This window comes from Lampetra planeri, chromosome 77 (genome assembly GCF_965212315.1).
Source record: "Lampetra planeri chromosome 77, kcLamPlan1.2.h2, whole genome shotgun sequence".
NCBI classification, from domain to species: domain Eukaryota; kingdom Metazoa; phylum Chordata; class Hyperoartia; order Petromyzontiformes; family Petromyzontidae; genus Lampetra; species Lampetra planeri.
Window position 1 is genome coordinate 2,350,577 of NC_136182.1, and position 27,475 is coordinate 2,378,051.

At 51.5% G+C, this 27,475-nt stretch overlaps 1 protein-coding gene across 3 annotated transcripts in view; it reads left to right on the top strand.

Annotated features, from left to right (window-relative positions):
• Nucleotides 1-10,758: 10,758 nt before the first annotated feature.
• LOC144738098 (uncharacterized) overlaps nt 10,759-27,475 on the top strand; it is a 60,795-nt gene continuing 44,078 nt past the window's right edge. For all 3 annotated transcript variants that reach the window (XM_078621008.1, XM_078621007.1, XM_078621006.1), the window contains exon 1: nt 10,759-11,057. In XM_078621008.1, coding sequence (XP_078477134.1) covers nt 10,937-11,057 — 121 coding nt within the window. In that variant the 5' untranslated portion in view covers nt 10,759-10,936. The remainder of the gene's footprint in view (nt 11,058-27,475) is intronic.

Below are 27,475 nucleotides of genomic sequence, written 5' to 3' on the forward strand. Positions count from 1 at the left end.
GAGCTGGGCCGCTACCCCCCCCCCCCACCATCCCCCCACTCTCGCCAGAATAATACTATGTAACTGCTTTAATAATATTAAATTAATATCTAAGGACGTTATATCAGTAACTGCACGTATTGGGGTGGGGGGGGGGGGGGAAGAGGGCATCACACTGTGAAGAGAAATCGACAGCGTGATGTGTATATCTATTCCATGTTAAACGCGTAAAATAAAATGTCCCCGTGAGCTGGAGCGAATGCGCATGACTTGGCAGGGTCCGCCCCCCCCCATGCAATTGGCGTCACTTGGTACGGTCGACGGCGCGCAATAAGTAAATAATTAATAATAGAAACGGCACAAATGCGTTAATTAAACTACTTTAAAGTTTACGTATGGGAAAACGGAATAGCCTATTCCCACCGCGGGACTTAGGGCGTGCCGCCTGTCACATTTTTTTCTACGTTGAGCCCACCGTCCGAGAGCGAAATCCCCCGCAAGCGCGAGCGCGCGGAGACTTTTATATATAACTAGCGGAAGTACCCGGCTTTGCCCGGGTGAAAAATATATTTCTTAAAAACCTTACATATATATACACAGATACTAAGGTATTGTCAAAGCCCGGTGGGCTGTTTGTACATTTCTCCACCAACAAATATATAAGAGGCTTTCACAAGTCCAAAAAGTTGTAGAAAGTGTAGGGTAAATAGTTGATGTCAAAATGTTTCCGAAAATTGTGGTCTCCCCCCCCCCCCTCAAAAAATATCTTTACCCCTCGTAGGTATATATACTAACAACACCTTACATACAACAGAGGAAGTGGTATCTATTGACTCTGTAGTAGTATCTACTGACTGTACCGTAGTATCTACTGAGCCAGTAGTAGCTACTGACTGTGTAGTAGTATTTAGTGACTGTAATAACTACTGACCATAGTAGTATTTACTGGGCCTACAGTAGTATCTACCGACTATATACTCGTAACGACTAACTGTATAGTATCTGCTGACTCTATAGTTGTATCCACTGACTATAGTAGTAACTACAAAATCTATAGCAGTATCTACTCACTCTATAATAGTATCTACTGACTCTAGTAGCTACTCACCGTGGTAGTATGTACTGACTGTATAGTAGTATATACTGACTGTAGCAGTATTGACTGACTGTAGCGGTATATACTGACTGTTTTAGTATTTACTATAGCGGTATCTACCAACTCGATAGCAATATCTACTATCACTACAGCAGTGTATACCGACTGAGGTCGTACCTGCTATCACTACAGCAGTGCATACTGCTGTGTTGGTACCTGTTATGATGACAGCAGTGCATATTGTGGTGGAACCTGCTATGATTACAGCAGTGCATACTGCTGTGGTGGTATCTGCTATGATGAGAGGAGTACATATTGTGGTGGTGGTACCTGGTATGATAACAGCAGTGCATATTGACTGTACTCATCATTCACCCTCACCATTCACCACTCACAACTCACCCTTACCACTCATCCTCACCACTCACCACTCCCACTCACTATTCACCATTCACCCTCACAACTCACCACTCACCAACCTCCCTCACCAATCTCCCTCACCACTCACCCTCACCACTCACCCTCACCACTCACCCTCACCACTCACCAATCACCACTCACCCTCACCACTCACTCTCACCACTAACCCTCACCACTAACCCTCACCACTCTCACTCACCACTCTCCCTCACCACTCACCACTCACTCTCACCATTCACCCTCACCATTCAGCCTCACCACTCACCCTCACCACTCACCCTCACCACTCACCGTCACAACCACCACTCACCCTCACCACTCAACTTCACCCTCACTACTCACCATTCATCCTCACCAATCACCACTGACCAATCACCACTCACCACTCTCCACTAACCCTCACCACTCAACCTCACCACTCACCCTCAAAACTAACCACTCTCTCACCACTCACCCTCACCACTCAGCACTCACCCTCACCACTCACCCTCACCACTCACCCTCACCACTCACCCCTCACCGCTCACCACTCACCCATCACCACTCACAACCGCCACTCACCCTCACCACTCATCCTCACCACTCACCCTCACAACAACCACTCACCCTCACCACTCACCCTGACCACTCACCACTCATCCTCACCAATCACACCCTCACCAATCACCACTCACCCCTCACTAATCACCACTCATAACCGCCACTCACCCTCACCACTCACGCTCACCCTCACCACTCACCCCTCACTAATCACCACTCATAACCGCCACTCACCCTCACCACTCACCACTCACCCTCAACACTCACCCTCACCACTCACCGTCACCACTCACCCTTACTACTCACCACTCATCCTCACCAATCACACCCTCAACAATCACCACTCACCCTCACCACTCACCCTCAACACTCACCCTCACCGCTCACCACTCACCCTCACCACTCACCCTGACCACTCACCACTCATCCTCACCAATCACACCCTCACCACTCACCCTCACTGCTCACCCTCACCGCTCACCCTCACCACTCACCCTAACCACTCACGCTCACCCTCACCACTCACCCCTCACTAATCACCACTCACAACCGCCACTCACCCTCACCACTCACGCTCACCCTCACCACTCACCCCTCACTAATCACCACTCATAACCGCCACTCACCCTCACCACTCACCACTCACCCTCAACACTCACCCTCACCACTCACCGTCACCACTCACCCTTACTACTCACCACTCATCCTCACCAATCACACCCTCAACAATCACCACTCACCCTCACCACTCACCCTCACCACTCACTCTCACCACTTACCACTCACCCTCACAACAACCACTCACCCTCACCGCTCAGCACTCACCCTCACTACTCACCCTCACCACTCACCACTAATCCTCACCAATCACACCCTCACCAATCACCACTCACCCTCACCACTTGCCACTCACCCTCACCACTCACCCTCACCACTCACCCTCACCATTCACCCTCACCACTCTCCCTCACCACTCTCCCTCACCACTCACCAGTCACGCTCACCACTCACCCTCACTACTCACCACTCACCCTCAACACTCACCTCTCACCACTCACCCTCACCACTCACTCTCACCACTCACCCTGACCACTCACCACTCATCCTCACCAATCACACCCTCAACAATCACCACTCACCCTCACCACTCACGCTCAACACTCACCCTCACCACTCATGCTCACCACTCACCCTCACCACTCACTAATCACCTCTCACAACCGTCACTCACCCTCACCACTCACTCTTACCACTCACCCTCATCACTCACCCTCACCACTCACCCTCACAACAACCACTCACCCTCACTACTCATCCTCACCAATCGCACCCTCACCAATCACCACTCACCCTCACTGCTCACCCTCACCGCTCACCACTCAACCTCACCCTCACCACTCACGCTCACCCTCACCACTCACCTCTCAATAATCACCACTCACAACTGCCACTCACCCTCCCCACTCACCCTCACCACTCACCCTCACCAATCACCACTCACCCTCACCACTCACCCTCACCATTCACCCTCACCACTCACCCTCACCATTCACCCTCACCACTTTCCCTCACCACTCTCTCTCACCACTCACCATCACCACTCACCAGTCACGCTCACCACTCACCCTCACTACTCACCACTCACCCTCAACACTCACCCTCACCGCTCACGACTCACCCTCAACACTCACCCTCACCGCTCACCACTCACCCTGACCACTCACCACTCATCCTCACCAATCACATCCTCACCAATCACCACTCACCCTCACTGCTCACCCTCACCGCTCACCCTCACCACTCACCCTCACCACTCACGCTCACCCTCACCACTCACCCCTCACTAATCACCACTCACAACCGCCACTCACCCTCACCACTAACCCTCACCACTCACTAATCACCTCTCACAACCGTCACTCACCCTCACCACTCACTCTTACCACTCACCCTCACCACGCACCCTCACAACAACCACTCACCCTCACAACAACCACTCACCCTCACTAATCACCCTCACCACTCATCCTCACCAATCACCACTCACCCTCACTGCTCACCACTCAACCTCACCACTCACGCTCACCCTCACCACTCACCCCTCACTAATCACCACTAACAACCGCCACTCACCCTCACCACTCACTCTCACCACTAACCCTCACCACTAACCCTCACCACTCTCACTCACCACTCTCCCTCACCACTCACCACTCACTCTCACCATTCACCCTCACCATTCAGCCTCACCACTCACCCTCACCACTCACCCTCACCACTCACCGTCACAACCACCACTCACCCTCACCACTCAACTTCACCCTCACTACTCACCATTCATCCTCACCAATCACCACTGACCAATCACCACTCACCACTCTCCACTAACCCTCACCACTCAACCTCACCACTCACCCTCAAAACTAACCACTCTCTCACCACTCACCCTCACCACTCAGCACTCACCCTCACCACTCACCCTCACCACTCACCCTCACCACTCACCCCTCACCGCTCACCACTCACCCATCACCACTCACAACCGCCACTCACCCTCACCACTCATCCTCACCACTCACCCTCACAACAACCACTCACCCTCACCACTCACCCTGACCACTCACCACTCATCCTCACCAATCACACCCTCACCAATCACCACTCACCCCTCACTAATCACCACTCATAACCGCCACTCACCCTCACCACTCACGCTCACCCTCACCACTCACCCCTCACTAATCACCACTCATAACCGCCACTCACCCTCACCACTCACCACTCACCCTCAACACTCACCCTCACCACTCACCGTCACCACTCACCCTTACTACTCACCACTCATCCTCACCAATCACACCCTCAACAATCACCACTCACCCTCACCACTCACCCTCAACACTCACCCTCACCGCTCACCCTCACCACTCACCCTGACCACTCACCACTCATCCTCACCAATCACACCCTCACCACTCACCCTCACTGCTCACCCTCACCGCTCACCCTCACCACTCACCCTAACCACTCACGCTCACCCTCACCACTCACCCCTCACTAATCACCACTCACAACCGCCACTCACCCTCACCACTCACCCTCACCACTCACCCTCACTACTCACCACTCATCCTCACCAATCACACCCTCAACAATCACCACTCACCCTCACCACTCACGCTCAACACTCACCCTCACCACTCATGCTCACCACTCACCCTCACCACTCACTAATCACCTCTCACAACCGTCACTCACCCTCACCACTCACTCTTACCACTCACCCTCATCACTCACCCTCACCACTCACCCTCACAACAACCACTCACCCTCACTACTCATCCTCACCAATCGCACCCTCACCAATCACCACTCACCCTCACTGCTCACCCTCACCGCTCACCACTCAACCTCACCCTCACCACTCACGCTCACCCTCACCACTCACCTCTCAATAATCACCACTCACAACTGCCACTCACCCTCCCCACTCACCCTCACCACTCACCCTCACCAATCACCACTCACCCTCACCACTCACCCTCACCATTCACCCTCACCACTCACCCTCACCATTCACCCTCACCACTTTCCCTCACCACTCTCTCTCACCACTCACCATCACCACTCACCAGTCACGCTCACCACTCACCCTCACTACTCACCACTCACCCTCAACACTCACCCTCACCGCTCACCACTCACCCTCAACACTCACCCTCACCGCTCACCACTCACCCTGACCACTCACCACTCATCCTCACCAATCACATCCTCACCAATCACCACTCACCCTCACTGCTCACCCTCACCCTCACCACTCACCCTCACCACTCACGCTCACCCTCACCACTCACCCCTCACTAATCACCACTCACAACCGCCACTCACCCTCACCACTAACCCTCACCACTCACTAATCACCTCTCACAACCGTCACTCACCCTCACCACTCACTCTTACCACTCACCCTCACCACGCACCCTCACAACAACCACTCACCCTCACAACAACCACTCACCCTCACTACTCACCCTCACCACTCATCCTCACCAATCACCACTCACCCTCACTGCTCACCACTCAACCTCACCACTCACGCTCACCCTCACCACTCACCCCTCACTAATCACCACTAACAACCGCCACTCACCCTCCCCACTCACTCTCACCACTCACCCTCACCAATCACCACTTACCCTCACCACTTACCACTCACCCTCACCACTCACTACTCACCCTCACCACTCTCCCTCACCACTCTCCCTCACCGCTCTCCCTCACCACTATCCCTCACCACTCTCCCTCACCAATCACCACTCACCCTCACCACTTACCACTCACCCTCACCACTCACTACTCTCCCTCACCACTCTCCCTCACCACTCTCCCTCACCACTCTTCCTCACCACTCACGCTCACCACTCACCCTCACTACTCACCCTAACCACTCACCACTCACCCTCAACACTCACCCTCACCGCTCACCACTCACCCTCACCACTCACCCTGACCACTCACCACTCATCCTCACCAATCACACCCTCACCACTCACCCTCACTGCTCACCCTCACCGCTCACCCTCACCACTCACCCTAACCACTCACGCTCACCCTCACCACTCACCCCTCACTAATCACCACTCACAACCGCCACTCACCCTCACCACTCACCCTCACCACTCACCCTCACTACTCACCACTCATCCTCACCAATCACACCCTCAACAATCACCACTCACCCTCACCACTCACGCTCAACACTCACCCTCACCACTCATGCTCACCACTAACCCTCACCACTCACCCTCACCACTCACTAATCACCTCTCCCAACCGTCACTCACCCTCACCACTCACTCTTACCACTCAACCTCACCACTCACCCTCACAACAACCACTCACCCTCACAACAACCACTCACCCTCACTACTCACCCTCACCACTCATCCTCACCAATTACACCCTCACCAATCACCACTCACCCTCACTGCTCACCACTCAACCTCACCCTCACCACTCACGCTCACCCTCACCACTCACCCCTCACTAATCACCACTAACAACCGCCACTCACCCTCCCCACTCAACCTCACCCTCACCAATCACCACTCACCCTCACCACTCACCCTCACTACTCACCACTCACCCTCACCACTCACCCTGACCACTCACCACTCATCCTCACCAATCACACCCTCACCAATCACCACTCACCCTCACTGCTCACCCTCACCGCTCACCCTCACCACTCACCCTAACCACTCACGCTCACCCTCACCACTCACCCCTCACTAATCACCACTCACAACCGCCACTCACCCTCACCACTCACCCTCACCACTCACCCTCACTACTCACCACTCATCCTCACCAATCACACCCTCAACAATCACCACTCACCCTCACCACTCACGCTCAACACTCACCCTCACCACTCATGCTCACCACTAACCCTCACCACTCACCCTCACCACTCACTAATCACCTCTCACAACCGTCACTCACCCTCACCACTCACTCTTACCACTCACCCTCACCACTCACCCTCACAACAACCACTCACCCTCACAACAACCACTCACCCTCACTACTCACCCTCACCACTCATCCTCACCAATTACACCCTCACCAATCACCACTCACCCTCACTGCTCACCACTCAACCTCACCACTCACGCTCACCCTCACCACTCACCCCTCACTAATCACCACTAACAACCGCCACTCACCCTCCCCACTCAACCTCACCCTCACCAATCACCACTCACCCTCACCACTCACCCTCACCACTCAACCTCACCCTCATCACTCACCCTCACCACTCACCACTCACCCTCACCACTCACCACTCACCCTCACCACTCACTCCCACCACTCACCACTCTCCCTCACTCACCACTCTCCCTCACTCACCAGTAATCTTTTAATATATAAGAGTGATACAAAATAGTAAACATACATATTTAAATGTTTTAACTGAGCTGTGAAGTTGCGTGACTAACCTCGTAGCTTTTCGACGGAGATAAGAATCTCTGCGATTGTTTGAAGATATTGGGGAGGGTGGGGGGAAGGTAAACACGCCCACTTATGACATCCCCCCACACCGAACACCGAGCAACGCCGCGAGTGTGTGCGAGTCTGACAGTGTGAGTCTGTCTGAGTGTGAGTCTGAAAGTGTGAGAGCGAGTGTATGTGTGAGTCTGAGTGTTAGAGTGAGTCTGTGTGTGTGAGTCTGAGAGTGTGAGAGTGAATTTGTGTGTGAGTGTGAGTGTATGTGTGTGTGTGTGAGAGTGAGTGTATGTGTGAGTCTGAGAGTGTGAGAGTGAGTCTGAGAGTGTGTGTGTGTCAAATATCAAAAATGTAAATATTAAAAACATTTTTTACCAAATGTCTGTCTATAGTTTTCTGGTTAGATTTTTGTTGCTATTTCTTTTATAACTGCTCTCCCTCACCACTCTCCCCCTCACCACTCTCCCCCTCACCACTCTCCCCCTCACCACTCTCCCCCTCACCACTCTCCCCCTCACCACTCTCCCCCTCACCACTCTCCCCCTCACCACTCTCTCCCTCACCACATGTTAAGGGCGATCCTAAAGGAATATACAACCTTCGATGATTCCTTTGCGCGATTCAAAGAATCGATTCCTGGCGCATAGGAGGTTTCCATTTTTAATTACAGAGTTTTATTTTCATTCGTATGTTATGTTTTAAAGTTTGCAGGAGTTTTTAATTATATTTTAGCCCCGGTCAACGCCGGATATTTCCCATTCGTTGCAGTTTATATCAACTCTATAACCAACTTATATTAAACGGAAATTAGGCGATTCTAAATGAATCTACAACCGTCGATTCCTTTTCGCGATTCAGAGAATCGATTCTTGGCGCGGTCGGGTTTATAGTTTTAATTACACAGTTGTCATTGGGATGTTATGTTTTAAAGTTTTCAGAAGATTTTAAATGTATTTTTCCCCCGGGCAACGCTGGGTATATCGAGTTTATACCACAAATTCGTCGCCTGACAGAGTTGCGTGTTGAGGCCTAGTACCGTGCAGAGCCTCCGGCCTCGCCTAGATTGCCCACTCGGCTGAGGCTGGGTGCTGGGGCCGTTAACCCCCCCCCCCCCCGCGCTACAATAATACTGTCTAATCGCTATAATTTTATTATCTACCGACCCTATAATAGTAATTGCACACATTGGGGTGGGGGGGGAGTGAAGAGGACGTGAAACTTTGATGAATTTACCTCAGAGTCGCGTGTTAATGCGTGCACATATTTTTAATGGTAATTCAAAATGGCGTCCACCCCGCAGCGATGTTGTTGCTATCCGTTGCCAGGGGCAACCACCGTGGTCCGCGCCGGTCGGCAAGAGTAAATAAATAAATAAAGCGTTAAATAAATAAATAAAGATAAATTGCACTAAATCGATAATCGGTCCGATTTAAAGTTTAGAGACGAAAAATCGGAAATGCCTAAGTTTACCGCGTGGCCGGGGGCGTGCCCACCTGCAAAATTTAATCTCGCCGAACCCCACGGTCCGAGAGCTAAATCCCCCGGTAGGGAGCGTACGCGGACGGACGGACGGACGGACAAAGAATGAATTATATAGGTTAGATAAAGAAGATATCATATTTAACTCACACCTCATGAAAGGGCAACACCCTTCCATCCTGAGATAATAGACCAGATTTTTTCCAGCTATCTCAATTTGTGTGATCCTTTCCCCCGATCATCAATAAAAGGCTGCCCCATATCGTCAACCCCCTGTGAAGAGTGGTTTGCATGTAGTTTTCCTCGGTCCATGCAACTTGCAAATGTCGGAGTGACCATCACAAAGCGTTTGTATTCCTCGCGCTCTTGTTTTTGTCATGAGCCGTTGCAACTTCCGCAAGGGATCGTGGTCTAACCAACTCTTCCTCCCAGCTCTTGGCTATTCCTTGCTTCACGTGTGTCGAACCAGCCTTTTAAGTTAAGTCTAATTGTTAAAAAAAAAATCTAGATTCAAAACTCATTATTTTAGAACTGCTTGTTGTGTTTAGTTTATTATCCTTCCCCCATGCCTCCGATTACCATGGTTGGCTATGTACGGTGCGAAAGAAGTTCAACATACATAAAATGACTCCTCTACTTACGAACATTCGCCTTACAAACTTTCAGGGATACGAACACACCTGTCCGTATGTCCAGTTGCCTGTTCGGACTGAGAGTCATCTGCAGAACGTGAAGAACAAGTGACTTCTACATCTACAGGATATTATTAAACTTTTGGTGCCATTCCCCATGTTTAGTGTACATGTCATACAACACGTTTATAATCGACAGGAGTAAAGTTGTACTCACGAACAAATAGACTTACGAACAGACCTCTGGAACCTAACTCGTTCGTAATGGTCCATAAACAGAGATGGACCATTGCCAAAGGTTGATGTGTGTGAGTCTATGTATGTGTGTGTGAGTCGATGTGTGTGTGAGTCGCTGTATGTGTGTACGTCGATATGCGTGTGTAACTCCATATGTGTGTCTCTAAAGTCCATGTATGTCTGTGTGTGTGAGTCCATATGTGTGTGTGTGTAAGTCGATATGTTTGTGTGTGTGGGTCAATGTCTGTAAGTGTGTGTAAGTCGATGTATGTGTCTCTTTTTTCGCCCGGGCAACGCCGGGTACTTCCCGCTAGTGGTCCATAAATAGAGATGGACCATTGCCAAAACGGTGCCTACGAGATGGGTCATTTTCCTTTAAGGTCGTGCGTGCAGTGTTATTGAGGAGCGTGGTGAATTCTCTATTTGTTGGGATCATCAGCGCAAAGTTCGCAGTTTGCCTCTTTTGGCTCTTGTCCCGCAACCATTTCTGGACCTGCCCCTTTTCCTCTCTGCCCCGCCCCCTCCGCTGCCACTTGAGTTAATGGGGCCCCGAGTCTTATTCACTGCTGGCACTGAGATTGTGGAGCTGAAGGAGCGTGCGGGGATCGCGATGGCTTGGATGGTGCTGTTCATTCTACCGCTGATCACGCAGGCGGAATCAGGTACTGGCTACACAACATAGACACATAGACACGCGTATATACAGACACAGACACGCGTACATGAAAACTCATATACATTGACATACATACATACAGACACACAAATGCACGTACATACATACAGACACATGTACGTACATATATACAGACACAGAGACACGTGATTACATACAGACACAGACACACGTGCAGGCATACACACATATACAGTAGACACATCTACATACAAAACACAGAGACAAAGATCACCGGTATAGCCTGAACAGACTACAGTATTTGGGCAGTTGTTAAATTTCGATTTAAAGCTTTCGTGACTGCAGGGATTCATCTTCTTGGTTCTTTCGGTAAAGTCACGTAGAAGGGAAATAATAAAATAATTCTCACGACGTTTCGGCCACAACACACAGGTGAAGACCAGGTCTGTCGGGGAGACAGCGTCTGAATGAATCTGAATCATTCAGAATCTGAATCATTCAGACGCTGTCTCCCCGACAGACCTGGTCTTCACCTGAGGACGGCTGCTTGCGTTGTGGCCGAAACGTCGTGAGAATTGTATTTTATTATGTTTAATTTTATTATTTCCCGTGACTTTACCGAAAGAACCAAGAAGATGAATCCCTGCAGTCACGAAAGCTTTAAATCGAAAAGTCCTGGCCTTTGTTCAATTGTTTTTTTTTTTATAAATTAAAACATCAAAATATTCAGTCCTGTCGATGATAATTTAAGTATATGTGTTTAATATGCCTTTACATTTGACCAGAGAGAGTCTTACCAGCAAAAACCGAGGAATATAAAGATGGCTGCGTGTTGAAAATGGAGTTGCTCTCAATCTCTTTCCCGCCTTTTCCTCGAGCTATCCCACAATGCACTACTCCGTAATTTCACGGATATTCCGTTAAAAATTTCATTACAGTAAATTTTCCGTGAGCAAATACAGTATTTTCTCATGTAAAATTACGGATATTTTTTACAGTGTACCTTTTACCCTTACCCCATACAAATTACCCGATTACAGGGTAATTACTGGGGTACTACTACGCATGAAAAAGGTTTATAACGGTAAATGCTAGGTAGAGCGCTTTATTCATATAGAATACTCTCAATGATTCCAATTTTACACGCTTGTCGTTGTTGTCGCATCCTCAAATCTTGTAACTCAATTTTAACCCACTTCCCAATGTGGTATCGACTGCAAACTTGGTATACTTATGTCATACTGATGACAACACTATATTATATCAGAAAAATATCTGTTTATAAACATAATTTTTTATATGTTATGTTTCGGCTTTGATCTAATTGTCCACGCTCAACTGACGTTGGCTGTAAATCACCACGGTCCCTTACGTTATGGCAAGCTTCGGGGACATTTTCTGGAGTCGTGGAGTTCTGCCATTACTCGTACATTTCATTAAAGCGTATTTAATTTTTTAAAAAAAATATTACTTATTAAATGGAGGCCACGGACTGCGCCACGTAGCTTTTAGCAGTAAACAAGGCACCGTATTTACCGGGTAATTTTTCTGAGCTACCTCTACCCTAGCCTTTACCTTACCCCTTGGCATGTCGACACCTTTACCCATTACCTTTACCCTTTTACCCGGTAAAAAGGGTAAATTACCTTACCTTGCCGAGGCCTAGGCAGACCCAATTGCCATGGGTTGACTGACTTGAGATGACTGGCAAGGTCCGCTCCCTATCGGTGTGCCCCCTACCGTGCCAACTTGCTGCGTTGTATCCCGCCTGGCGCTCCGCTCGTTGTCGCGAATGTCGCTCATCTGCACACTCTCGCATATTCACACTCCACAGGCTCAAAAAAATGGAGAATTGTAGAAAACTCCACGGAGAATATCACCCCATTCGCGACTCGAACTCAGGACCGCCCTGCTGCGAGGCACCGGTGTTAATGACTGCGCCACCATCGCCGCCCGCCCTCATTCGTTGCACTTTTAGTGCGAGTCAAGGCCAGTCACTCACCAGTGCTAGAACCAGAGTATTCTATGAGAAATCTCCTTTACCAGTGGCAAAATATAGTGATAGGTTTTTACCCTTTCAACTGGTACAAAAACTGACACCTTTATACAAGGCATCATGTTTGCAATAACCTCAACACAAGCAGTCAAAATGCAAACAAAAAGAAACAACTCTGATGATGATAATGATATGCACTGTCCTTGAAGTTGATTGGTCCACACCCGAGACAGCTTTTCTTAGAGCCTAGTCTCCATTGGTGTTGGGCCAGATGACGCCAAAAGGCGTACAACTCAAAGACGGCGCACTATCGGAGTATTGAGAGCTCGGGGTAAGCATTTACACTATGAGACCTCCTTTACCAGTGGAAAAATATAGTAATAGGTTTTTACCCTTTCAACTGGTCATTATCATCATCATCAGAGTTGTTTCTTTTGTTTGCATTTTGACTGCTTGTGTTGTGGTTATTGCAAACATGATGCCTTGTATAAAGTGTCAGTTTTTGTACCAGTTGAAAGGGTAAAAACGTATCACTATAACCAGAGTATTGTATTTATACTGCAGCAGGGAGGAATTCGATAAGCTATGAAGCTCTTTACTCGCAGATGTCCAGTCGGGGGCACGGGGGTAAGAACGCGACAACAGTGCTGACACGCTAAATGCCCTGCCGGGAAGTGTATCAAAGGGAGATTTCCATGAGATCACGCCACCACATTCCAGATCTGATCGATAACACTGCTCGCCCACCCATCAGCCATATGGCAGCCCTTATCGTATCCAGTGCAGGCGTTTCCCGATACCCTAATCAGTTGGAGAGGTGATAGGGAATAAAATCCCCGCGGTTTTGTTTCCCCAAAAGTCGGCCTGTGCACTTATTTTTTCTCGACACGAATGTTTGCGAGTTTCGGGAAAGGGGTGGGTAATACAGTGTGGTTATAACATGGAACCTTTTTTAAATCCTTTATATTAAGTTCGCTTGCTTGCTTGCTTGCGTGCTTGCTTGCTTGCTTGCGTGCTTGCTTGCTTGCGTGCTTGCTTGCTTGCTTACGACCGTGCAAATCTTTCGGTCGTTTTTTAACCCACTTCCCGTGATCCAATCGAGCTGACATTTCCACACAGACTCGTTGTGACAGACAATTAATTTTCGTGAAAAAAAATTCAAAAATGTTACACTTTTTAGGCAAAATTTTTTTATTTTACATTTATTCAAATATAACTCATTCATGGCTTTGGCTGAACGTCACAGTATAGGAGCCCAGAGCGTAACCCTTACACAGGCCGTGGCGGAGTAGCGCAGTTGGTAGCGCCCTCGCTTCCCATGCCAAAGGTCGCGGGATCGATCCCCGCGTCCTCCACAGGCGAATATATTTTAAATCCTTTATATTAAGTTCGCTTGCTTGCTTAGGACCGTGCAAATCTTTCGCTCGTTTTTTAACCCACTTCCCGTGATCCAATCGAGCTGACATTTTCCACACAGACTCGTTGTGTGTGACAATTAATTTTCGTGAAATTTTTTTTCCAAAATTTTACACTGTTTAGGGATAACAAATTAAATATTTAATTACCAATTGCTTAATACTGGCAGACAATCATCTGACCCATAGATTGCAGCCATCTCAAGCCAGAGGACGAGAGGACTCTAGCCGCCACGCATATAAAGGATTTAGAGTGAAAAACTTTGTTTTTACGGGTTTACTTGTTTTCCAGTATCAAAGTATGAAAGAATAAGAAAATAAGAATGTTTGCATGTTCACCACAAGAACTGCGTGTGGTTAATGCAGAATTGATTCCTTACAAAATGTTTTATTTGGTGTTTGAAAATCTTAACACCTCCTGTTTTATTGCCATAAAGGGTAAAGCCTATTATTGTTTTCACACCGGTTATAACATTGCTTGCCTCACAGCAACAAACCACCTAAGAATGATGATATCGTAGAGTTATAAAATACAGTAGTTATTTTGTTCTCTCCTGCATGACGGTTACAAAATGAAAACATAAATGGTACAGAGTATTTTCCTGTTTGCAGACTTATCAACAGCGATAATCTAGGAGTATTATTATCCATTTAAAGCTTTCGTGACTGCAGGGATTCAGCTTCTTGGTTCTTTCGGTAAAGTCACGTAGAAAGGAAATAATAAAATAATAAAAATAAAACATAATAAAATAATTCCCACGACGTTTCGGCCACAACGCAAGCAGCCGTCCTCAGGTGAAGAACAGGTCTGTCGAGAAGACAGTCTGAATGACACACTCCAGGCTTGGAGCGACTATTTAAGCTGGGATGGAGGGGGGAAGGGCGCCTTGACAAAATAATTTGCATATCAAGAGGAATTTAGCATATTTATGGGAAATGCAGATATGCAATTAGTACTACTTGTGAAATGCGTAGGAGGTTTGGCGGGGGGTTTAAAGTCATTATGCTCGTGCATTATGCAGGATTAGCAGCATCAAAGGGAGGGGATAGGGGTAACATTAATAAAGGGAAGGAATGTTAATAGTATGTAGCTGCAGTAACTAAAACACCACGTAACAACTAAAGTATAAACTACATAGTATCATCAGTATACTAAATATACTCTCCTATGAGATGAGCTACTAGCAGTAAGTAATACCTTACAATTCTATGTCGCAAAAAATATAATATGCTTCCAGCTAAACGTTATTCTCTTACATCACACGCGTCTACACCATACTATATACTGCCATAGACAAACCCAATATTAAATTACATACATTAGGGTGGGTAGAATAATACATAGTGCAATATTACAATGTATAAGGCGGTGTATAGTAATACAGTATATAATTTAATGTTGGGTTTGTCTATGGCAGTATATAGTACGGTGTAGACTCGTGTGATGTAAGAGAATAAAGTTTAGCTGGAAGCATATTATATTTTTTGCGACGTAGAATTGTAATGTTTCTCGCACTCGGCCTACAAGTGTAGTGAGTTGCAGGGAGACTGACGACGGAGTTGAGGCACACTGTTTTTATTAACTCAAGGACAGACACAATAGCTGAAGGGGTAACGGCCCCTTCACCCGTACTAGCTGGGAAACCACCCCTAGTACTAAGTCCCCTGTCCTGTTCCCAGTCCTCCCCTAATAGGCTACGGGAGGCTGTCTGATCTGGCCCTGGTAAGCACAGATCCTGGCACCCAGCTAAGCCGGCCTTGCCCTTACAAGAGCAGAGGTCCGGAAGCTCTTGGGCCGCGCCGCTGGCTTACCCAGCTCGGCCCTGACAAGGGCAGCGAGACAGGGGAGTCCCAGGGCCTATTCTGCCGGTCTTCAGACTTCACTGGTCAGCTTCTTCTTAAACTGGCCCTGAGCTCTCTGGCTCTCCGCCTTTTATAGGGATCCCCTCGGAGGGGCGGGGTTATGGGGGATCACAGAGCCCCCATGGCCCCCCAGTGGTTAACGGATGCGGACATTGGTGTAGACACCCATGTGTGTGGGTGCAGACACCCTTGTGTTTCCCGTCCGCCTTTTCTCCCGTAATAACCCCTACATCACCCCCCCCCCCCCCCCTGTACAGCTCGCAGCCGTCCCGGCTGCAACAATCCCTCAAAACTCAAGAATAAAGACTTAACACAGTCAACACGCGTGTGCCTCGTAACAATAACAAGAACAAGTGTAACAACAACCGACGGTCCCCTATAAATACCCACCGCCCCCAAATGCAACATATGTACAGAACGTGGTTCCCCATCCCCACCCTCAAAAAAAAATTAAAAAAAAGGTGAGCGAGCCCTCCAGCAGCAGAACACGCGCGGAAAGCAACTCACAACAACCGGCGCGTCTTGGCGCGTGTCCGTGCAGCGGGCCCGTCACAAAGGCCCGACCCGGTAGGGTCGGCGGCAGGTGTTGAATTTGCAGGTGCACGGCCCTCCGGCTTCCTGGACGAGCCAGCGCCGACCCCCTCGGGGGAGGCTGGCGGCCGAGAGGGCGTCAGTCCTTGGGCCCCTGAAGACGGAACAGTTAGCAGCGGATCAGAGGCTGGCGGCGACCCCGCCCTCCAGGAGTCAGTGGACCCCCCACATGTTCGGCCATAGTCATGAGAGGAAGCATGTGGAGCAAAGAACGGCTTTAACCGTGAAGGGTGCACGAACCACCGACGCTTCCCCCATTTAATGCGAACACATTGAGGCCGCATAACCTGCACAATTTCCACGGGGCCCCTCCACGGTCGCAACAACTTAGACGAGGTGGCCAATGGCACCTGGGGGCAGTGTAGCCACGCTCTGTCGCCCGGGTGCCATTCGTCCGTGTGTGACCGGCGCGATCGCAACCTTTCATTCTGCTTCTGGCGAGAGTCAGAGTTTTGCATGGCCGCCTCCCGTGCCTCAGCCAACCGGAGGATGTTAAACTTAACATGGTCCGCCAACTTGGATTTAGCGTGTGGTGCGGCAATTGTCGCAACAGGCGGGTCAACTTCGCGGCCATACATTAAAAAAAAACGGCGAGAATCCGGTCGCCGCGTGAGGAGCCATCCTGTATGCTGCTAGGACTCCCGGGATCTGAAGGTCCCAGTCGGTTTGGGACTCAGATACCTGGTGGGATAGCATGGACGTAAGAGTCCTATGCAGGTGTTCTACCATCCCATCCGTTTGTGGGTGGTAAGGCGAAGTACGAATTTTCTTCGTACCGAGAAGCTCACACACCTCATGTAAAAGGGCACTAGTGAAATTCTTTCCCTGATCGGTCAACAACCGTTCCGGAGCGCCCTTGTCGAGGACATAGCCCTGGACAAAAGCCTCCGCAACGGCTGCTGCTGACTGGTTGGCGAGGGGCCAAGCCATAGGCCATCGCGTAAAATATTCCACGCCAACCAGCAGATACTTATTACCCCTCGGCGTGGAAGGAAACGGCCCCAAAATATCAAGAGCGACAAGCTCATTAACCCAGGTGACCGAAATAGACTGGAGCGGTGGGCTGGCTCCCCTCGCTGGCGGCTTCCGTTGAGCACACTGGGTACAAGACTGCAACAGATCGTCCACATCCCTTGCCATGCCCGGCCAAAAGAAATTAAGCTGGAGCATGGCAAGGGTTTTGAGGGTGCCCAGGTGCAGGAGCCGCTCATGAGCGGCCCATACAACGCGGAAGGCACCACCAGCCTGTGGCGGCGGATCGTTCCGTCCCAATGCATGAGGAGGCCCTGGCATAACCCCCATGAGTCAACGCCCGACTTCCCCTGACCAGATCCTTCCGCGCGACGCCGTAGTGCCAGGAGGGAAGTATCCTCCATTTGGAGGCGCCCCCACTCCGCACCTGACAAGCCCAGTAGGGAATCCTTCCCTCCCACAGCAATAGGGTCAACGTCCGAAGGAGCCTCAACGGCGGCCGCAAGGACCCGATCCTGGCCGTCGCTCGCCGATTTGCAACGCCCCGAGCCCAAGAAACAAGTACAAACAGAAGCGACCGGCAGGCGTGACAGGGCATCGGCATTGGTGTGGCGAATCCCCTTGCGATAAGTCGTGTCGAAATCGAAATCCTGAATGATCTCCAGTCATCGGGACAACTGCCCCGATGGCTGGTGAATACGCAGGGCATACTGCAATGCCGCATGATCTGTACGGACGGGGAAATGCCGGCCGTACAGATATGGCCGGTACTGTTGAATAAAGAAAACAATAGCCAACAGTTCACGGCGGGTGACGCAGTATCGCTGCTCGGCAGGAGACAATACTCTACTACCATAAGCCACAACGCGCTCCACGCCACCCACAACTTGGGAAAGCACGCCCCCAATCCCCGTGTTGCTCGCGTCCGTGTCGAGCACGAAAGGTAGAGAAAAATCGGGGTAACTCAACGGCGGGGCCCCCACCAGGGCGTCACGAAGAGAGTTAAAGGCGGCCTCTTCCTCCGGCCCCCAATGAAATTTCACCCCCTTGGCCGTTAAGGCATGTAACGGCTTAGCGATGGAAGCGAACTCCGCGACAAACCGGCGGTAATATGAAGCAAAACCGATGCAGCTTCTAACCTCCCCCCCGAGGTGGGAGTCGGCCAGGAGCTGACACAACGCGTTTTGGCGGGATCGGTTGAGATACCTGACCGGCCGACGATGTGACCCAAATATCTTACAGATTCGCGTAGCAAATGGCACTTTTGTGGTTTGAATTTCAAATTAGCTGCGCGCATTTTGAGAAAGACGACCCGAAGCCTATCAAGATGTTCCTCGAACGTCTTACTGAATACGATAATGTCGTCTAGGTAAATCAAACACACCTCCCATTGCAAGCCAGCGAGAACCAATTCCATCAGGCGCTGGAATGTTGCGGGAGCGGAGTGGAGCCCCATAGGTAACCGATTGAATTGGAAGAGGCCGTGCGGCGTTCGAAAAGCCGTTTAGGGCTTCGATTCGTCGTCCAAGGGAAGTTGCCAAAACCCTGAGAGCAAATCCAAGGTGGAGAAGAATCGTGATCCTGCTAGGGCATCCAGAGATTCGTCCATTCGAGGAAGCGGGTAAGCATCGGCCACCGAGATCTTATTTAACCACCGGAAATCAACGCAGAACCTTAGGGACCCATCGTGCTTTTTAACCAATTCTATGGGTGCACCCCAAGGGCTGGTCGAAGGAGAAATAATGTCAGAAGCCAACATGTCATCTACAGCCGATTTGACATGATCCTTTTCGGCGGGACTTAACCGAAAAGGATTTTGGCGGATAGGAGCGTTGTCACCGGTGTCAATATGGTGGCGCAGCAAATTGGTACATCCGATATCGTATTTGTGCTTACTAAAGACGTCGGAAAATTCTCGCAAAAGGGTGCGCAATTTAGCACGTTGTGAGTCGGACAGGTCAGGTGACTCAGCACACAGCGCTTCCAGCCAACCCTCGTCAATGTCTGAGTGCAGTCGCGGCTGAGAATCGGTGGCCACCTGGCCAATGATCGGCGTTTCCGCAGGTACCGGAATCGCATGTGCGAACACGGTTCCCTGTGAAACCACCGCCGTCTGTGTCCCGACATTGAGGACCGCGATAAACGGGTCCTCATCCCCTTTAACAATAGTCTGGGCCGTCACCAAATCTGGCCCATTCACCCCGGCCCTAGACGGCCCCAGCATAATGCCCCGGTCTGAGACCCCTTTAGCGAACGGTCGACGCAACCGCAGGGGCACAAGCATCTGTGCCCCCGGGGGTACGCGCACCGTTCGAGCAACGAGCGCCTGTACCATTGCACAGGCAGTACGCAAGACAGGGGTGGAAGGCAGGAACGTTATACGTCGGCCCGATGGAAGCTCGATGCATCCCTGATCAATAAAAATTTTGACAGGCAATTTGGCCAAAAAGTCTGTCCCCAATAGGCACGGAATTGCCAGCGAGGAGGAGACCAACACCGGGCCAGATAGTTTAATGTCCCCGATAGAAATTTGCACTCGAATTTGGCCAATGATACCTAACGAGCCCCCGTTTGCAGCGTAACACGGTATATCGACGGGGAGCAACGGGCGACTCTGAACGGGCAGGATATTATAAATCAAATCGGAAATGATAGTCGCCGAAGCTCCCGTGTCGATCAGTACCCGTACCTCCACCCCATCAATGTGCCCCGTGACAACGGACGACCCCGCCGACGCAGCCACAACCCGGTGAGCCAACTCGGACCATTGGCCCGGTTGGAGCGCCCTCCCCATCAAGCCGCGACCCGACGCACCAGCACCCGAACCCCGAGAATCGTGTGTCGGGCCATGTGAGAGGGAAGTGGGTGTTTGTGCAGGCCGAACATGTGGGGTGCCACGACTTGCCAGAGGATGTGGTGGAGGCTTTTGAAGAGGGCCGTCCTCAGCCGCAGTTCTTGCTCCGCGCTGTCGAGGAGCCCAGCATCCCGAAGCCACGTGGCCTCGGAGGCCACAGTTGTAGCACACGACGAGCGCTCCAGAAGACTTGGGCTGCTCTCGGTGGCTCGGTACGTCCCGAGCCGGTCGCCCGCCAGACCGCCATCCCGCAGAACGGCCCGCAGCGAAGCCCCCCTCAGATTCGGAGGTGGTCGCCGCCACGGTGTGTCCCGCAGCTGCCTTGTTAGCCTTCCTCCGCTGGGAAATCAGATTGGCATGAATGTTCCTTGCAGCCCGTAATGACGACATGTCCGCATCATCCTGTGCCAGGATGACGAAGTTCAAGTCGTCGGCCAGCAGCAAAATTTTCTCGGCCACCATCGCATCGATCCCCTCCTCGTCCATGCGCGGGAAGGCCGCCTTCGCCAACGACAGCAGGGCCGTGCGGTACGCAAGTGGTGACTCCTTGTCGCCCTTCTGCCGCTCGTAGAAAAGCTGGCGACAATCGGAAGGCGGCCCATAAACCGTGGCCAGCACCTGCAGCGCCGACTGAAGCGTGGAGCGTGCCGACTTGGGTGCAGCGGTGAGGGTGCCAAGGGCATCGCCATCCAGCATCGCCGGAAGAGCACACAGCACCTCGTTGTCCGTCCACCCAGCCATTTCTTGGTGGGCGAGGAAACTGCGCTGGAACCCACCCCAATCGCCGCCGCTCGATACGAACACCTGCAGGGCCGGCAGGCGTTGCTGAAATGTCGGCTCCGTCTCCGATAATCTCCCAGCACTCGTACCGTGTCCATGGACAGTATGGGGAGCAATGGCAGACCCTAATGGAGGTTGTGCCGTCGGTGACGCGCTGGTTCCAGCTTGGTCGGTGCTGTCGTCCGCTGGTGATGACCTGGCGACCGCTGATAGGCAGCCACTGCGACCCGCCCCCGCCGATGACGTGGCGCTCGCTGTTTGGGCCCCGCCGCCCGCGTGACGAGCTGGGGCCCCTCCCTCGGCTCCTACTGTACCCGTGGCGGGAAGTTCAAGCCTCCGGCCCATCGCAAAGGCGGGAGTTTCTGGCGGGCGCTGTCCATCTTCCCGCCGCGCCGCTCCCCCCGGCCCCAGGCGAGTTATCTGCTCCAGCATGGCGGCCGCTGCATATAGGAGCTCCGCCAGTCGGGAGTGGGCTAACGCCAACTCATCAGCCGACGTCCCGACCCTCTCCGACTGTCCCGCAGGTGTTGGAGCCGGCAGCGGTTGGCCAGGTACGTCGGCGGCGATGTCTTGCACCGTCTCTCCCTCGTCGTCATCCTCTCCGGGGTCTTGGGCACGAGTCGTCCGTCTCGTATCCATGCTTTGGACCACTCCTGACGCCAGATGTAGTGAGTTGCAGGGAGACTGACGACGGAGTTGAGGCACACTCTTTTTATTAACTCAAGGACAGACACAATAGTTGAAGGGGTAACGGCCCCTTCACTCGTACTAGCTGGGAAACCACCCCTAGTACTAAGTCCCCTGTCCTGTTCCCAGTCCTCCTCTAATAGGCTACGGGAGGCTGTCTGATCTGGCTCTGGTAAGCACAGATCCCGGCACCCAGCTAAGCCGGCCTTGCCCTTACAAGAGCAGAGGTCCGGAAGCTCTTGGGCCGCGCCGCTGGCTTACCCAGCTCGGCCCTGACAAGGGCAGCGAGACAGGGGAGTCCCAGGGCCTAGTCTGCCGGTCTTCAGACTTCACTGGTCAGCTTCTTCTTAAACTGGCCCTGAGCTCTCTGGCTCCCCGCCTTTTATAGGGATCCCCTCGGAGGGGCGGGGTTATGGGGGATCACAGAGCCCCCATGGCCCCCCAGTGGTTAACGGATGCGGACGTTGGTGTAGACACCCGTGTGTGTGGGTGCAGAAACCCTTGTGTTTCCCGTCCGACTTTTCTCCCGTAATAACCCCTACACAAGTATTTTTTTTCACTTGTGTTATACGTGTGTGTACCCTTGATATTTTTAGGATGGCAGTTCTCCTGCTATGCATCCTACTGCTATCCCTCCCGGCCATATTTAGTGCCACACTTAACTCTACCAGCAGGAACCCTCGTTACTTCTCATCCATACTTGTTGCTTAATTTGCCACTACACTTGCTAATAAAACAGCTTATAGACACTTCTACACTCCATCATTGTATCCTTTTAAACCCTATCTCTGTCCCATTACTTCACCAGCACTCCTTCCAAACTTCATTCTGCTCTTAAAAATATCGCCATCTGTGAGCTGCTGCTATTCGTCCAAGGTTCGCCACTCTTCATCCTTGCACAGAAAATACCTGTGCAAACTATTCTACTTTTCTTATTTCTGGGAGCTATTGAGCTTCATCCTGGCCCAAATGTAAAGAACTCGTATAATTCTGTAGATTTTTCTGGCAGAAAATGTATTTTTGTTCTACATGTCAACATCAGAGGGCTTGTGATTAAATTAAGTCAACTAAAACTAGAAGTGGCTAATCTGGACCCGGACATGTTTGCCTTGCAGAAACATTTCTCACTCCTGCCGTAAATGACTTGCAGATTACGATTGACAACTACAACTTTTATCGGCTTGACCGAGGGTCTAAAGGAGGTGGAATTGCCATCTATGTTCGTAATACTATTGCATGTTCACCAGCTCACTCCTTATTAAAAAATGTACTTTGAAGGTCTGGCTCTCAGAATAACTCTCCGAAATAATCAATAGATATTGGTCGTGTGCTGCTATAGACCGCCTAATGGTAAGGATGTTGAAGCTGTGTCTGCACTGAGAGAGCTTCTTGGGGGCCTCCCTAAAGGTGAAATAGTTTAGTGGGTGATCTGAATTGGAATTGGTTAAACCCGCCGGGCGTGTCCACAAATTTTGCAGATGAATTTAACCTATTTAAATTAATAAATGTCCCAACAAGACCCAACCTAAAAAATCCGCGACAGTCATCTCTGCTTGACGTCCTATTGACAAATGCCCCTCACAAGTTCACACTGACTGGTGTTCTGGGTAATAACCTTCATGATCACTCCTCCATATTTGGGGTGAGATCATCAGCCAGATGCAAAGCCCCCCCTAAATTGGTTGAGAAGCACTCCATGAGACACTTCAGCATACAGGCATTTACTAATGATGTGCTTCACTCGGATTTTGACAAGGTCTGTGATATCCCCAACCTGACTACGGCTTGGGAGACCTTCAGGTACACGTTTCTCCAAATTATTAACAAACATGCTCCGTTGGTTAGATTTAAAATTAAAGGCAACCACCCACCATGGTTTGATCCTTTGATTACTAAGCTCATGAAAACTAGGGACAATGCTTGGGCATGTGCTCAGAAAAGTATTTTGGTCAATGACTGGCTAGAATACAGGATTTTAAGGAATAGATGCGTCAAAAAAATACGGCATGCAAAAAATGCTTACTTTTCCTCCACTCTCCTGGAATCACATGGCAATGCCAGGATCTTCTGGAAAACAATCAAATGTATCGAAAAGGCATCCAACACAGATAATCTGCCCGTTGCGCTTAACCGAAATGGGGACTTTTTTTCAGAGCCCCAAAAAATCATTGACAATTTTAACCTTCAATTTTTCTGAAGCTGGTGACCTGATAATGTATTGGGGGTCACCCCTGCTCATGCAATTTCCTACACCCCTGTCCAAACATTAAACGAATTTAGTTTCCAGCCTATCCACGAAAGTAATGTTCTGAAACAACTGTCCTACCTCAAAGGGTCCTCCTCTACCGGAGTGGATAGTATTCTCGTCTTTGCTCTGCTAACTGTTGGTCACCTAATATACAAACTTATAGCCCATATTTTCAACCTGTCCATCAAAGAAGCATCAGTACCTCTAGAATAGAAACATTCCTATGTTCTTCCACTTCCCAAAGGGGACCCTAAAGATGATCCAAATAACTACCGGCCTATCTCAATTTTGTCCCCGTTGATGAATTTTTAAAAAAAAATATTGAACTACCAAATTAGCAGTTTCCTGTCCGACAACAATCTATTACATCGAAATCAATCTGGGTTTCGAAAAAAATACAGCATCACATCTACTGCATTAGACTCTCTGAATCACATTTATAGTTGCCTTGATAATAAGCAGTACTGCGCCAGTTTTTTACTTGTCCAAAGCCTTTGATATGTAGTGGTGGTATTGACGTGCGCCGACTGTGACAGTGATGGATCACGGGGCGGCGCGGGGTGCGGGGTTGGGCACGCGTTGTGGGCGTGGTGTGGACGCGCGCGCCGGGAGTGACAGATGACGGGGCGGCGCGGCGTGAGTGGTGAGGCACGATGAGATGTGGGAAAAGAGGATCGTAGCCAGCGCCCGGCGATTGGTCGAATAAGTGGGTGCTCGCAGCGACGTCCGCAGGTGGGGTATAAAGGGGGACGCGCGAGAGCACTCGGGGAGAGTTACCCAGTTGAAGACCCGAAGACGGAGCTGAAGACCTAGTGCCACGAGACCCCTAGTCCCGCCGTCCTTGTGGGGACCGGGGCCCTGTGTGGCTCGGAGGCGAGGCTGTGGGACCCGGGGTCCGACGCCCCCGTGGGTCGGGCTGGGGACCCACAGTCGAGACGGATACCCCGGGCAGGGAGTGTCCCGAGTAGCTCAGGGGCGTTAGTCGCCGAGTAGCTAAGTGGATGTTGGTCATCCGAGTAGCTCAGTGGCGTTAGTCGCCGAGTAGCTAAGTGGGTGTTTGTCACCCGAGATACTAAGTGGATGTTGGTCATCCGAGTAGCTCAGTGGGCGTTAGTCGCCAAGTAGCTAAGTGGGTGTTTGTCACCCGAGATACTAAGTGGGTGTTTGTCACCCGAGATACTAAGTGGGTGTTTGTCACCCGAGATACAAAGTAGGTGTTAGTCACCTGTGAACGAGTTTGATAAAATAAAGAGTGTGTTACCCGTGAAGTCGTCTCCCGCCGAGTTACTACACTACAACTGGCGTCAGAAGTAAACCTGTCTTCAAGAAGTATGGACACAAGGAAGACTACCCGTACCCACGAGCGAGGTCGGGATGACGACGGCGTACCGGGGACACCGACCTCGGGAGTAGAGGACGAGGAGTTGCCGCCGATGCAGCACTTCGCGGTGATGGCCGACGCTCCGCTTGCCTCCGACACCAGCCTCCAGGACGCGCACTCCCGGTTGGCGGAGTTGCTACTCGCCGCCGCCGCTGTCTTGGCCGACATCTCCGTTCCGGCGAGCGGAAAAACGGCTGCGGGGGTCGTGGAGGAAGCGACGTTGGAGGATTCCCGCCAAAAGGCGCTTCGCGCCAAAAGTCTGGAAGTTGCCGCCGTTTTTGGGGGGCCGCCACCGATTGGCGGGAAAGACGGACGCCACGTGGCCGGACACCTCCGCGCAGCGCAGCCCACGTCATCAGCGCGCGCCGGAGCCCTCCATTTTGCGCCTGACAACCGAGCCGACATTTTACACAACTCCAGCGGAGCGCGGGAAAATCTCTCCGACGTCGACGACGATCGGGTCCTCCAGCAAAGATTGCCCGCGCTGTCGGCGTTCAAGGCGGATGGGGGCGACTGGGGAGCCTTCCAACGAAGGTTCCTCGCTCATCAGGAGATGTCGGGGTGGTCCGACACCACTGCCCTGCGTGCGTTGCCAGCGATGCTTGACGACGACGCGCTTGCAGCCTTCACATCTGCTGCAAGGTCGTCCCGCTCTACGCTCCAGGCCGCACTACACCTGATGGCGAAGGTGTTCGGGCCGCCCTCCACGTGTCGCCACCAGTTCTACGATCGGCGGAAGGTGGCTGGAGAAACGACGCTAGCCTACCGCACGGCACTACTCGCCTTGGCGGAAGCAGCTTTTCCCCGCATGGATAAGGAGGGGAAGGACGCCATGGTGACGGAGCAGCTGCTGGTGTTGGCCCACGAGTTGGGGGTCCCCATCAACGTGGCGGACGAGATGGATATCTGCTCCCTGGCGATCGCCACGAGCATTCACGCGTACGAGGTCCTCAAACGCAAGCCGGGGGTCGTCTGCAAATGGGCGGGGAACGCGGCACTGGCCGCCACGATCGCCGAACCTCAGCCAGCTGCGGTGCAGGAGCAGGCCTTCGCTGCATCGCGTCCGGGGGAGTGGAGAACGGGAGGTCGTTCGCCCACACGTTCGCCCCGCAAGCTGGAGCAACCGAAACCTACGACGTCCGTCGTCTGCTACAACTGCGGCCTTCGGGGTCACGTCGCAGCCGGGTGCCGGGCCCCGCGTCAGCGCGCCACAGGACCACGTCGGGACGACGACCAGGGCCACAAGTCATCCCAACAAAACCCGGTGCCTCGGGCTTGACGGCTGCTGACCGTCGAGAGCCTGAACCCCGGGGCACGCACGGGTCCTCGATGCCTGGCCGATGTCTTCCTGAACCGCCGGCACCACCGGACGTTCAACCGCGTCTGGTGCCGTACGACGGACCGGCAAGGCGGACTCGGGCTAGGTCTCAACAATTTTCATGAAGACGTTTTTTCTCTACACCGAGCTCGCCCGGTGTTCCCCTCTGCCGGGGTAATGTCCCGTTGTAGGGACGCTCGGAAGAAAAAGGGGACACTGCACGAGTCGAAAGAAAAAAAAAAAATTTTTCCATTTATTTTCCTTTTTGCATACACATTGCTATTGTCACTCGCCGGTTTGTATATATTGTTCTATTGTCGCGGTGGCATTGGTTGAGG